Below are 13334 nucleotides of genomic sequence, written 5' to 3' on the forward strand. Positions count from 1 at the left end.
TGTTTCTACAAGACTGGGGAGTTCACCACTCCTCTGTGGGTCATTTGCATTGTAGCTGTTCCATCCTGCATGTTCTACATGGATATTTTCTCTCTGAACCCTGCTCATACAGGTACTATACAGATGATCAGGTTTTTAAATACATCAGATAGGGATTATATACATTAGATAGGACTGCTCTATTATGGGTATACCTTGGCGATTGGTGGAGCAGCTTAACATACTTTTTTTGCAAAAAAACGTATTAACTAAATACCCTGTATTTTTTCATTTTTTGACTAGCACTTGCTTATTTACTGTGACTTTTTTACAACAGAGTATTTTTTGACCTCTCTGTGCGCTTTTGTGTCTTCAAGTTCTTTGGTGGTGTGAACAGGTTTCTACAGACTTGTTCACTGTGCAAGTAGCCCATGTGTTTTTGGTTTTATATACAGGAGGAGCTGACATACAGGTACATACAATATACAGGGCAGATGACATATTTTTACCTCAGCATTTATAAGCCAAAACCACGAGTGGGAGAAAAATACAGAAGTGGTGATGTGTTTCTAATATACCCGTATATACTCGAGTATAAGCCGACCCGAGTATAAGCCGACCCCCCTAATTTTGCAACAAAAAACTGGGAAAACTTATTGACTCGAGTATAAGCCTAGGGTGGAAAATGCAGCAGCTACCGGTAAATGTCAAAAATAAAAATAGATACCAATAAAAGTAAAATTAATTGAGACATTAGTAGGTTAAGTGTTTTTGAATATCCATATTGAATCAGGAGCCCCATGTAATGCTCCATACTGTTCATTATGGCCCCATAAGATGCTCCATTCAAAATAGGCCCCATATATTCCTCCATATAGTTCATTATGGCCCCATAAGATGCTCCATACAAAATAGACCCCATATAATCCTCCATACAGTTCATTATGGCCCCATAAGATGCTCCATACAAAATAGACCCTATATAATGCTCCATGCAGTTCTTTATGGCCCCATAAGATGCCCCATATAATGCTCCATTCAGTTCTTTATGGCCCCATAGATGCTCCATATAATGCTCCATACAGTTGTTTATGGCCCCATGTAATGCTCCATATAATGCTCCATGCAGTTCATTATGGCCCCATAGATGCCCCATATAATGCTCCATGCAGTTCTTTATGGCCCCATAAGATGCCCCATATAATGCTCCATTCAGTTCTTTATGGCCCCATAGATGCTCCATACAGTTCTTTATGGCCCCATGTAATGCTCCATATAATGCTCCATGCAGTTCATTATGGCCACATAGATGCCCCATATAATGCTCCATGCAGTTCTTTATGGCCCCATAGATGCCCCATATAATGCTCCATGCAGTTCTCACCTGCTCCCAGCGCTCCTGACGCGGTCCCCGCATGTCCCACGTCTCCGGGAGTGGCAGCTTCTTCCTGTAGTGAGCGGTCACGTGGCACCGCTCATTACAGTAATGAATATGCGGCTCCACCCCTATGGAAGTGGAGTCCATATTCATAACTTTAATGAGCGGTACCAGAGACCGCTGAACAGGGGAAGAAGCTGCCATGCCCGAAGACCGTGGGACATGTGGGGACCGCGTCAGGAGCGCTGGAAGCAGGTGAGTATTTGACAGGCGTCGCTCCCCCTCACCCGCCAACCCTCCCTCCTTCCATGACTCGAGTATAAGCCGAGAGGGGCACTTTCAGACCATTTTTTGGGGCTGAAAATCTCGGCTTATACTCGAGTATATATAGTACTTTTCATCTGATTGTTTTGCTCAAAGTTTTAGCTTACAAATACTGAGGTAAAAATACTGACCAAATAACATGTGGATGAGGTCTAATACAGGAGGAGATGACACACAGGTATATACTATATACAGGAGGAGATGACATACAGCTACATACTATATACATGAGATGACATACAGGCATATACGATATGTACAGGTGAGATGACATACAGGTATATACTATATACAGGAGATGAAATACAAGTATATACTATATACAGGGTAGATGACATACAAGTGTATATGCAGCGCCCCAGGGTCCTGGTCATTGCAGTAATGTCATTCTTCAACCAGGGGGAGTGATGTTACGTTTGAAGGCAATAAAGGAGATCTCTTTGCCAGGTATCACAAACCACACTTCACACTCCAGTCCACCAGGGGGAGCTATGCTCCTATTTATTAGGGCACTCTTCACAATTAGGTAAAACTGGTGGTCTGGATAGGAAGCTAGACAGAAGCTGGCTAGGCTTCACCCAGTGAGCTGCTATCTGAGCTCCGCTCAGGTAGTTGGTCCCTGACAGGGGTGGGATCCTGTCAGAGGTCTAGACAGAAGGCAACGGAGCTGCGACTGCCTACCGATGCAGCAGCAATCTAAGAAAGGGACAAGAACAGTGAATTGTATTGTAGAGGGTGAGAACCGAAGTCATAACAAAAGGAGAGGAAACCAGAAGGAGTTCTGCCCTATACAGGCTGCCTCCTTCTGAGGCGCAGGATCCGGTAGCCGGAACACCGAGGGAGCAATCGTCTCCATGCCTTGCTCCAGAGACCAGCAGGACAGCTAATTCCATATTACCTGCCCGACCTATGTCCAGGAGGCACGGTGGCAACTTGTGGGGGCTGGGGCATGCTAGAGTCCCTGTAAAAAGCCTCAGGCCACCAGTCATACGGGTTTGTTCCTATCCATCTGGGGGACAGAGAGAGAAACATAACATCTACAACAGTTGTGAGGACCTTACCGAGAAGCTTAGCAGGGAGGTACTACAACACCCAGGCGCTAGAGGAAGGCTACTGATTTCCACCTGGATAGGGGGACTCTGGAATTGCCTTCAGACCGTCCGGACTCTGCCTGCCTTGTGCTCTGGACTGTGGATGCTGAAGCTTTCAGTAAAAAGGTTAAGAGACTGCAACCTTGTGTCCTCGTTCTTCACTGCGCCTCTCACCATCCACCATCTACACAATGGGAAGCCCTGGGCATACACTTCACCTGTGGGAAGGTATACCATCTAGCTGCCATAACATCACCCCAGCGGACCCCTAAGCAGCGTCGGTAATACCACAGGTGGCATCATGAACATTTTCCCTTTAAAGACCTTTCCCTTTTATTAACGGACCTCCCGAGGGCCACGGACCGGGTCAGCCACCGTGACATCCACCTTGAGAACCGAAGGGCCTGGTTCCGAGTACCGCATTGCCCTACAGGGCGCTCCATATACTGAGGGGAAAATGAGAGGTGTGAGGTGAAAATGAGAGGTGTGAGTGCAAAATGAAGAGGTGTGAGTGCAAAATGAGAGGAGTGAGGGGGAAATAGTGAGTGATTGGAAAATGACAGGTGTGAGGGCAAAATGACAGGTGTTGAGGGGGAAAATGAGAGGTGTGAGGGGGAAAATGAGAGGAGTGAGGGGGAAAATTAGAGGAGTGAGGGTGAAAAGGAGAGGGGTGATGGGAAAATGAGAGAAGGGAGGTGTTATAACTAACCACAGTTAGTTACTATGCCCGGGCAATGCCGGGCTCTTCAGCTAGTCTCTATATATAAAGACAAACATGGACATTACCGCCATATGGTCAGTGGTAGATACCAGTCCTATGGAACATGTAAGTGATTACAGCACAGTTATAAATGGTGACTTACAGAGGACGTTCTTTCTGATGGAATTGCTCAGTTTTCCCATCTATTCCATCTGGCCCAGATGACATGACAACTTCTTCCAGCCAGGACATGGCTGCAGAGATTACAATAGACACATTTCATGCCTCATATTTTCAGAACCGTCACAATCTATTTCCAACCTGCACAAATTTCTTATCCTGCTGATTGATACCCCAATACTGATCCCCTGCTGCCGTATGTGACCCTGTTGCTGCACCTGTGTGCCCTATAAATTCTAAAGCAACCCTCTAGAATATAGTGCCCACATTTTGTCCCCTAGAAAGTAACAGTGACCTGTGTGCCCCTTTGACAGTCACAGTAACCTGAGTTCCCCTGTAACAATAAGTGTCCACTTTACATTTAATAAAGTCCCGAGTCTCCCCCCTGTCCAGCTACTCTATATACAGTATAATGCCCCCTTATTGTATATATACTGACCTCTTAGTATCTCCCAAACTGTCTAATGGCTCCAACACTGTATGATGACCCCGTCACTGTAATCTCCACTCTGTATGATGGCCCCTAGATGGCCTCCATATAGTATAATACACCAGATAGTCTTCAATATAGTATAATGCACTCCCATTAGGCCTCTATATAGTTTAATGCTCGCCTCATAGGCCTCTATTTTGTATAATGCACTCGCCATATATAGACTCTAGACAGTATAATGCACTTCCCATAGGCAGACTCTGTAGTATAATGCACTCCCCATAGTCAGACTCTGTAGTATAATGCACTCCCCACAGGCACACTCTATAGTATAATGCACTCCCCATAGGCAAACTCTATATAGTATAATGCACCCCCCTATAAGCAGACTCTATATGGTATAATGCACCCCCATAGGCAGACTCTATAGTATAATGCAGTCCCCTCATAGGCAGATTCTATAGTACAGTGCAGCCCCCCCAGATTCAAATATAATGCAGATTCTAATATAATGCAGCCCCCACAGGCAAACTGTATAGTATAATACAGCCCCCTATAGGCAGACTAAAATATAATGCAGCCCCCCATAGGCAGACTCTAATATAATGCAGGTCCCCACAGGCAAACTCAAATATAATGCAGCCCCCCATAGGCAGACTCTAATATAATACAGCCCCCCATAGGCAGACTCTAATATAGCGTACCCCCTTAGGTCTCTATAGTATAATGTACCTCCATAAAAAATAAATAAATACAATACTCACCTCTTTTCCTTCTGGTTCCTCTGCTGCTCCGAACTCTCCCACATCTCCGGACAGCAAGTGCCGAGTAGTGACGTCATAGCGTCTGCTGTGAGCGTCTGCGTCAGGGACGTCAGATGCTGACAGGGGGATGATGGGAAAGGGAGTGTAACACTCCTTCTCTCATCAATGCGGTCAGCAGTGTCGGCATCTAGCCGACACAGTTGAACCTTCGATGATGGGCGGTGGGGCCCACAGCGGGCACCAGGGACCCAATGCTGGCACTGGACCATCTCGCTTTCTCAGGGGCCCCATAGTGGCTGGGTGGCAGTGCAGAGAGAAACATTCTACGGTAGAGCAGGGAGAATATAACTGTATCTACATGCTGCGCACGCCGATACAGTTACAGTAGCCTAGCAACAGGTGGGCCCTCTCAGAGCGCAGGGCCTGAGGTGACAGACCCTGTACCTACCCAGTATCTACGCTACTGAACCACTTATACACCTATCATCCATGGGGGGTGGTTGCCTAGTATCCTAAATGCATATGGATAAGGCTTGTACAGGGCACCAGTCACGCAGATACGTGTAGTGTACAGTGTCTGACTTACAGCCTATTAGTCATGCCCACACGATTAGATTAGACAGTCTGCCAAACACAATATAAATGCATCCCACAGTTGCAGACATCCTAGTTCACAAGGCCAACACCAAACGGCCCAACTGCATAGAATTGAAAAAATACGTAATTAGATAAATAAAATGTTCAAAATGCCAGAGGTATCAGTCGATATTCTGGCCAAAATTTGCAAGATCGCTACCAATCTCAAAAGTCCTCATTGACTTGCAAGTTCAAATTAAAAACAAAACAATGTAAAAGTACACAAAATTCAAAAAATATCACAGAAAAGTCATCAAACAAAGCCAAGGTGACCTCAATATGGATGGTCCATAACTCTGGTACATGGAGAGGTGACTCATTGGAGATAGGGTGATCTCTATATAGATAATCCCTATCTTGGTTGGATAGACTTTAAGGCTGTGTGCACACGATGCAGATTTGGTGCAGAATTTTCTGCATAAAATCTGCACTAAATCTGCATCTCCTGGCAGAATCCGCAGGTGCGTTTTTTGTGCGTTTTTTATGCGTTATTTATGCGTTTTTTATGCGTTTTTTTCAGTGCAGTTTTGGTGCAGTTTTGAAGTGCGTTTTTTGTGTGTTTTTTGTGCGTTTTTCATGCAGTTTTGTAAGCGTTTTTTTAAAGCTAAATTAATAAAGTTAAAAAAAAATTTTTGTCCATGTCATGATGTCATTTCCTAACCCTAACCCTAGCCCTAACCCTAACCCTTGTTAGGACTGGCAGAACGCACCAAGTATAAGATGGAATAGAACTAGGTGCGTTCGCAGTCCGAGGTCCACCGTGCAGGTAGAACCCTGCTGCTAGTAAATAGCAGACTATATGGCGGTACACTAAAGTATATACATGTGGGTTCAACCTCACCCAGCGTGAAGGGAGCAATCCTGTTGAGTCACAGGACCGCGGTACCGCACCTAAAGCGTGAGCAAGTAGTCAGCGTACTTAACCCCAACTGGGATTGAAGTCCGATTAGACCCTTGCTGGCACTACACCGCAACTGGGTGTGTAAGGAAACTAAATGGAAATATATAATGCACAGGAGTGCGAGCAATGTCGCACAGACGGACGCCACCAACCACTGAGGCTTGGGTATGGAAAGCGCAAGGCAAGCGCACGGCGCCGTACAGGCGGACACAGCAAGAGGACGCTGTAATGTGTGTATCGTGCAGATGATAAGTCGAGGGCGCTAGATAGCTACCAACATCCGTGAGCAGACCACAACTCTAGGGAGGGATATTTAGGAGCTTTCATCCATCGACATACATCCATCTACACACACACATATATCATATTAGAACAACACTAGCGCATGGCCGTGCGGTCATGCGCAGTTTATATAGTTGCAGCACAGGAAGTGGCCACAGAACTTTTGCCCTTCCAAGACCTGCCAGAAGGGCCAATGAGATGTGCTGCAGCACCTGAGCATGTGACCCTCGATCTCCAACGGGAGACCTTGCCCTGGGCATGCTCAGTGTGTGAAAATAAGGACTTAGTCCCAGAGAAGTCAGCTCGCCGCAGATCAGTGCAGGGTACAACAGGAGAGCCAGAAAAGGCAGCAGTAACCCTCTGCACAGAATCAGCCCCAGCGAGACGCTGGGAGCGACGCCTCCGCTGAGCAGAACCCACTGTGGCTGAAACAGAATGGGAGACCGCAGCAGACACGGATCGAGATTCCCCCTGTGCAGCAGAGGAAACTCGACTCCTAACAACCCTAGCCCTAACCCTATTCTAACCTTAGTGGGAAAAAAAAATTCTTTATTTTTTTATTGTCCCTACCTATGGGGGTTACAAAGGGGGGGGGGGGGGGGGTAATTTACTATTTTTTTTATTTTGATCACTGAGATATAACCTATCTCAGTGATCAAAATGCACTTTGGAACGAATCTGCCAGCCGGCAGATTCGGCGAGCGCACTGCGCATGCGCCCGCCATTTTGGAAGATGGCGGCGCCCAGGGAGAAGACGGACGGACCCCGGGAGGAACGGTAAGTATGATGGGGTGGGGGGGGAGCACGGGGGGGATCGGAGCATGGGGGGGTGGATCGGAGCGCGGGGGGTGGATCGGGCACGGGGGGGTGGATCGGAGCACGGGGGGGGTGTGGATCGGAGCACGGGGGGGGTGGATCGGAGTGCAGGGGGTTGGATCAGAGCACGGGGGGGTGATTGGAGCACGGGGGTGAGCGGACAAGAGCACGGGGGGAGCGGAGCACAGGACGGAGGGGAGCCGGAGCAGTGTACCGGACAGATCGGTGGCTTGGGGGGGGATCGGTGGGGTGGGTGCACATGTTATATGTTGTATGTAATGTATGTTTTATGTGTGTTTGTGTTTTTAACCCATTGTAGTCAGTCGCCTGACGATGGGACAACTTTCCCATCATCACATTTCGATGGGAGAAGTAGTCCCACCCGACGAATGACTACAATGAGTCACTACTGACAGAGAGACAGATACACAGACCGACACACACACACAGACCGACACACACACAGACACTGCATACCATTTCCACCATACGCTTCACATCGACCATACACTAACTTCACTACACTCCGCCCACACACTTCCTCCACATCACTGACGTCACTTCCGTCTGCTGCGGTTTTGACACCCAAATCCGCATATAATCTGCAGATGGTTTTTACATCTGCAGTTTTTATGCGGATTTGACCCACAAAATGGGAGCCTATGGGTGCAGAAACGCTGCAGAACTGCACAAAAGAAGTGACATGCACTTCTTTGAAATCTGCAGCGTTTCTGCACGGATTTTTCTGCACCATGTGCACAGCTTTTTTTTTTTTCCTATTGATTTTCATTGAATTGTAACTCACAGTGCAGTTCTGCAGCGTTTCTGCTGCAGAAAAAAACGCTGCAGAACTGCACTAAATCTGCATCGTGTGCACATACCCTAAGCTTTTTGATAAAACAATGTTAGCTACTTAAGTACCTCCCATTTTTTATGTATCTAACTATTCTGGAAGGTCTAGTCTTCGGTATTCAGAGCTTTTCCATTTTACAGCATTTTTCAGTAGTTATCCTAGTTGGGAGGGGAGATTTTACATGCCAAAACTGACTTTAAAATGTTTCCCTTAGGCAAATCAACCTCTATAATTATTTCTCTATCAACCAAAATCACTATGCAAAGGATGAAACACCCTCAGCTAAAAAGGCCAATCAACTTAAAAGACAAACAGACTTTATAGCCAGAAACCATTGACATTTTCGGGAAAATGACTTTCTCGGCTTTTATAAAATAAAGAGTACAAAGGACCCAAAATATTAGCATCTATTAATGAAAAGACTACGACGGTGCTTGTACACTTTAATTGTAAACTATGGGAATGGATATATACTGCTAGTCTGTGTGCAGATGTATGCACAGTTGATTTTGTTTCAATTTATTGTAATATGTTGCACAGCAGATAATGACTGGCGCATCACTGAAAATAAATTGACCGTCGGGTGTCGTACTACTGGGATCTCTAGCTATCTGACTGCCCATCAGATTATATTTCCCTAATAATGTGTATACTGTATAATTGTTTTCTGGATCACACCAGTGTCACCCCCAATATTGTCTATACACAAACTTTGTAAAAGAAAAAAAAAAATTCTTAATCTTTTTGATGTGCACCCTCTTATTGTTATGTTCACTGCACATAAAATTATTTTGATCAATACAATATATAATTTCTATGTCGTGACATATTGACTTATTTAGCTTTTCATTATTTTTTTGTTTTGTTTACATATTCCAGATAGGCACAGTAAGCAAAACTAAAAAAAAACTGCAACAAAATGCAGTGAACCACAATCTGCAGCCCTATCCCTTGCAATAGGAAATTATTATAGTGAAAACATGTATGGAAGAGAGATTACCGGCACTTAATCCATGGCTGAAGCAGCTATAACTGACCTATTTCGCCGGTCAGCAAAGCACATCAGAGTACAGGCGCATATCAAAAAGAAGCATTTGTGATTGCAAACTCCAAAGTAAAAAAAAGGTAGCACTCACCCTCCGATTAAAAGCTTTCCTTCATTTAATTATGGAACAAGAGCTTCAGCAGGAGAACAGTGGAGAACTTCTGTGAATGACGGCTGTTTCGCGCCGTGTGCGCAAAACGGCCATCATTCACAGAAGTCCTCCACTATCCTCCCACTGAAGCTCTTGTTCTCTACCGTTATCTTGATAGTATCAAACTTCGCGTTGCTGGTCTTTCTCTTTGCCTTGTTCCTTCTATTCTTCCGACCATGGTGTCCTTCTCCAATGATAGCTCTCTTCATATGATGTGTCCAAATTAGGCAAGTCATATAGTAGCTTGGTGATCCTTTCTTTGAGTGACATATCTGGCTTGATGCGAGAAAATCTGTACAAAATCTATGGCATGCAAATTTTTCTTCAGATTCGCTGGTGAAAAATTTGTATGTGTAAACTAAGGCTACTTTCACACCTCCGTCTTTTCCCGACCGTCACAATGCGCCGTTTTATGGAAAAAAACGCATCCTGCAAAGTTGCCCGCAGGATGCGTTTTTTTCACATAGACTTGTATTACCGACGCATCATGACGTATGGACGCACGTTCCATACGTCGTGCACTGGATGCGTCGGTATTTGGCGGACCGTCGTAGAGAAAAAACGTTCAAGGGAACGTTTTTTCGTACGTCGTGTCCTGCATTTTAAACTGCGCATACCTGTCTGTAACTCCACGCCCTCCTCCCTGGGAGTTTACTATGGGCAGCGGACGCAGTGTTTCAACGTTGTGCAAAAAATCGCCAAACGTCCGTCGGTACGTCGCGCCGACGCTTAGCAACGGCCGCATACCGACGGAGGTGTGAAAGAAGCCTTACCAGATGTTTACTTCCACTAATCTTTGGTGTGTGATATCTCTAGGGCTTATTATAATATATATGATGCAAATGAAAAAGATTAAAGAAGACTAATACCACCTTACTGTAACAAGCTGAGCTGTTAGGATGGTGACTTCCTACGTCTCGATCATGCACTCCTCTGGTCTGTTCAAGACTATTTTTAACCTTTATGGAATAAAGCTGGTTTCTATATTTCCTCAGATTATTTTATTGGCCTAAGTTCAAAGAAGAGAGTTACATTTCCTCGTGTATATTCTAGGATCCCATATGAATGATGTGTTCCTGTGGCAGGTGGGCACACAAAGTTTGATCGAAATATGTGCTAAGAACCTCAGATTTGTATATGTAGTAAAACTTAATGTTTGTTTTCATTTGTGCTGTAGTTACATCAGATTTGCACACATTCATTTTACACTGTTAGGACTCATTCATGTCAGTTATTCCCATATGAGTGCTATTTGTGTTTTTCATTCATAGCACTCATACCTATGACAGTCTTTGGAGTAGTTCACATGTACGATTTGTATCTCAGACTAAGTGGTCTGCACAAAACCACGCAGATTTGTTTGATCTTGATCTGAGTGTTGGATCAAACTCATGTGCAGGCATTGCAGGGCCTTACGTATCCATGAGTACGACCACTAGCACCTAGCTGTCACTATATTAGTGGTCGTAACCATGGATACCTAAGATCCTGCAATGCCTGCACATGAGGAAAGAGACATAGCGAATCAAAAAAACTATACTACTTTTCTAATTAGAGGTATTTGCTAATATTATTATTAGTACATCTACTACATATTGGGAGAGGATGTTGGAGATGGGAATACCCCTTTTAGATTAAACCACACGGTGTAGACGACAAGCGTGTCTGTGTGTCTATGGCAGTGTGTCTGCATAGAATGGTACAGCATAAACTGTACTGTTCATAAAAGTTAAGAGTTTATAGAAATGAGCTTAATTTAGAAAGTGCTTTGATTAAATTTCTCTTTTAGAAAAAGTAGACGTGTTTGATGATTGTTCTGGCACGCTGTGAAAGATATGGGAAAAACCAAACACCGTGTAACTAACATATATAACAATGAAATCCGAAGGTAGCGGTACATAATACCCCACTGGGAGACATTTCTACATACGTTACCTGGTGTGGCTGAGCTCTTTAGTAAAGCTGCTCGTGTCCTTTTTTCTATGCCTCAGATACACAGAGGAGTCGGTAGACCCAGTCTTAAAAAAAAAAAAAAGAAAGGTAACTAGAGCTTAAAAATTTAAATATAAAAAATGTGAAAAATAGACAAGGGATTTTAGATTTGTGCACATGGAAAGCGTTGTGTAACCGCATGCTGTTAAGCGAACTGTTCCTCTCAAACATGCCAACATTTTTTTTCTCAAAGCTTCTAAATGAATGTGTGGGAAAGATAAAATCTTCCATGTTTTGCACATGAAATCTTGCCACATATCATAGCACATCACGAACCGAATGCATATTGTAAGCAGCACGCACAGTTTATTTCCATGGCTTGCTTCTCATGGACTGGTTTTGGAGGATTCAAATTGCAGATGTGTCTCTCCTTACCTTTTCTCTTGGATCAAGATTTCCTGAGATGAGCAGTGCAAAATGTCTGGCGTTGCTCAAACTCTGTGTACAAGAATGTATGGAATGCATATACGCAGGAAAATGTGTATTGCAAGAAAATCTAATGTATTCTTAAAGGTTAAAGAGGTTGTTCCCTCTCGGTAAATTAATGTCCCCGGTTGCATGTTATTATAATAAAATGAACTGCGCTTTGCTCACCTCCCTTGGTTCCAACATCCAGTGTCCGCTGCTGATCACAGTGTCTGGCATTGGCTGCGGCACTATCACATCAACAGCCAATTAGTGAGCTCAGCCATTCTGCCAATGTATATGGATCACCCCCTTCAGAGCCACTGAGCATACAGATTGGCTGTCAACAGACGTTGATAAGACACTGGAGAATCGGCAGAGACAAGGGGACTCGGGACTCAAGTACAGCGTAGTGTTTCTTTACAATAACTTACAACTGGGGACATTCATTTACTAAAAGGGAAAAAACCCTTCAAGCTATGTTCCCCAAGATGAGCTTTTGGTGAGTTTTTTACATTGCGTATTTTCGAAAACATGCAAGTAATCCATTTTACTTATTGGGTGCAGAAAATCTGCAATATCAATAACTCACCAATCGTGGGAACGTAGCATAAGGGCTTAAGATGTTAGTCATAGAGTGAATTAACCCAGATAGGTGTACGCCGTAAAAACCTCTGTATTCTCATGAAATTGCAATACAACAAGAAATTGTGACATGTTTCATCCAATGGAATATTATATGGACACATGCACATGTTCAGTATTTGGTCAGTATTTTACATCAGTGCTGTAAGCCAAAACCAGGAGTGGGACAATCAGAAGCCCTCTGCTGGTTGTCCTCATATGAACTCGAGCCTGGGAACTTTTCTGATTTTTTTCCCACCCTCGAAGGACATCCAGCAGAGGGCGCCTCACCGCGAATGAAGGTAACTACAGGTCATTGACCTAGTTTCCATTCATTCGCTGAGGTTTTACAGTCAGGAACACAGCTGCATTATAGTAGAGTTCCTGGCTGTAAAAAAAAGTTTGGAAGGAGATAGAAAAAGCCGGCAATTGAATTACCGGCTTTTAAGCTATCTAGCGCTGGATGAAATATTAATATATATACATATATGTGTCTCACTGACATATATATACCTATTCTATGTGTACACATTTATTCTACCTATTCTATTGTAAGCTGTCAGTGGGATTTTACTGTACACCGCACTGAATTGTCTGCTTTTCTCTCTAACACCGCTGCGTATTTCTCACACTGTTGGTCCGTGTGTAATCCGTATTTTTCTGGCTTCCATAGACTTTCATTGGCGATTTTTTTGCGCAATACGGTGACAAACGCAGCATGCTGCGATTTTCTACGGCCGTAGAAAGCCGTATAATACGGATCAGTAAAATACGGCAGAT

At 44.3% G+C, this 13334-nt stretch overlaps 1 protein-coding gene across 1 annotated transcript in view; it reads right to left on the reverse strand.

Moving 5' to 3' along the window:
• The window catches only part of CCDC60 (coiled-coil domain containing 60), a 330055-nt gene that overhangs the window by 177059 nt on the left and 139662 nt on the right, over window positions 1–13334 (reverse strand). Inside the window, exon 3 of the mRNA XM_069754456.1 lies at window positions 11469–11551. Within this exon, the coding sequence (XP_069610557.1) occupies window positions 11469–11551 (83 nt within the window). The remainder of the gene's footprint in view (window positions 1–11468; window positions 11552–13334) is intronic.

This window comes from Ranitomeya imitator, chromosome 1 (genome assembly GCF_032444005.1).
Source record: "Ranitomeya imitator isolate aRanImi1 chromosome 1, aRanImi1.pri, whole genome shotgun sequence".
NCBI classification, from domain to species: Eukaryota; Metazoa; Chordata; class Amphibia; order Anura; family Dendrobatidae; genus Ranitomeya; species Ranitomeya imitator.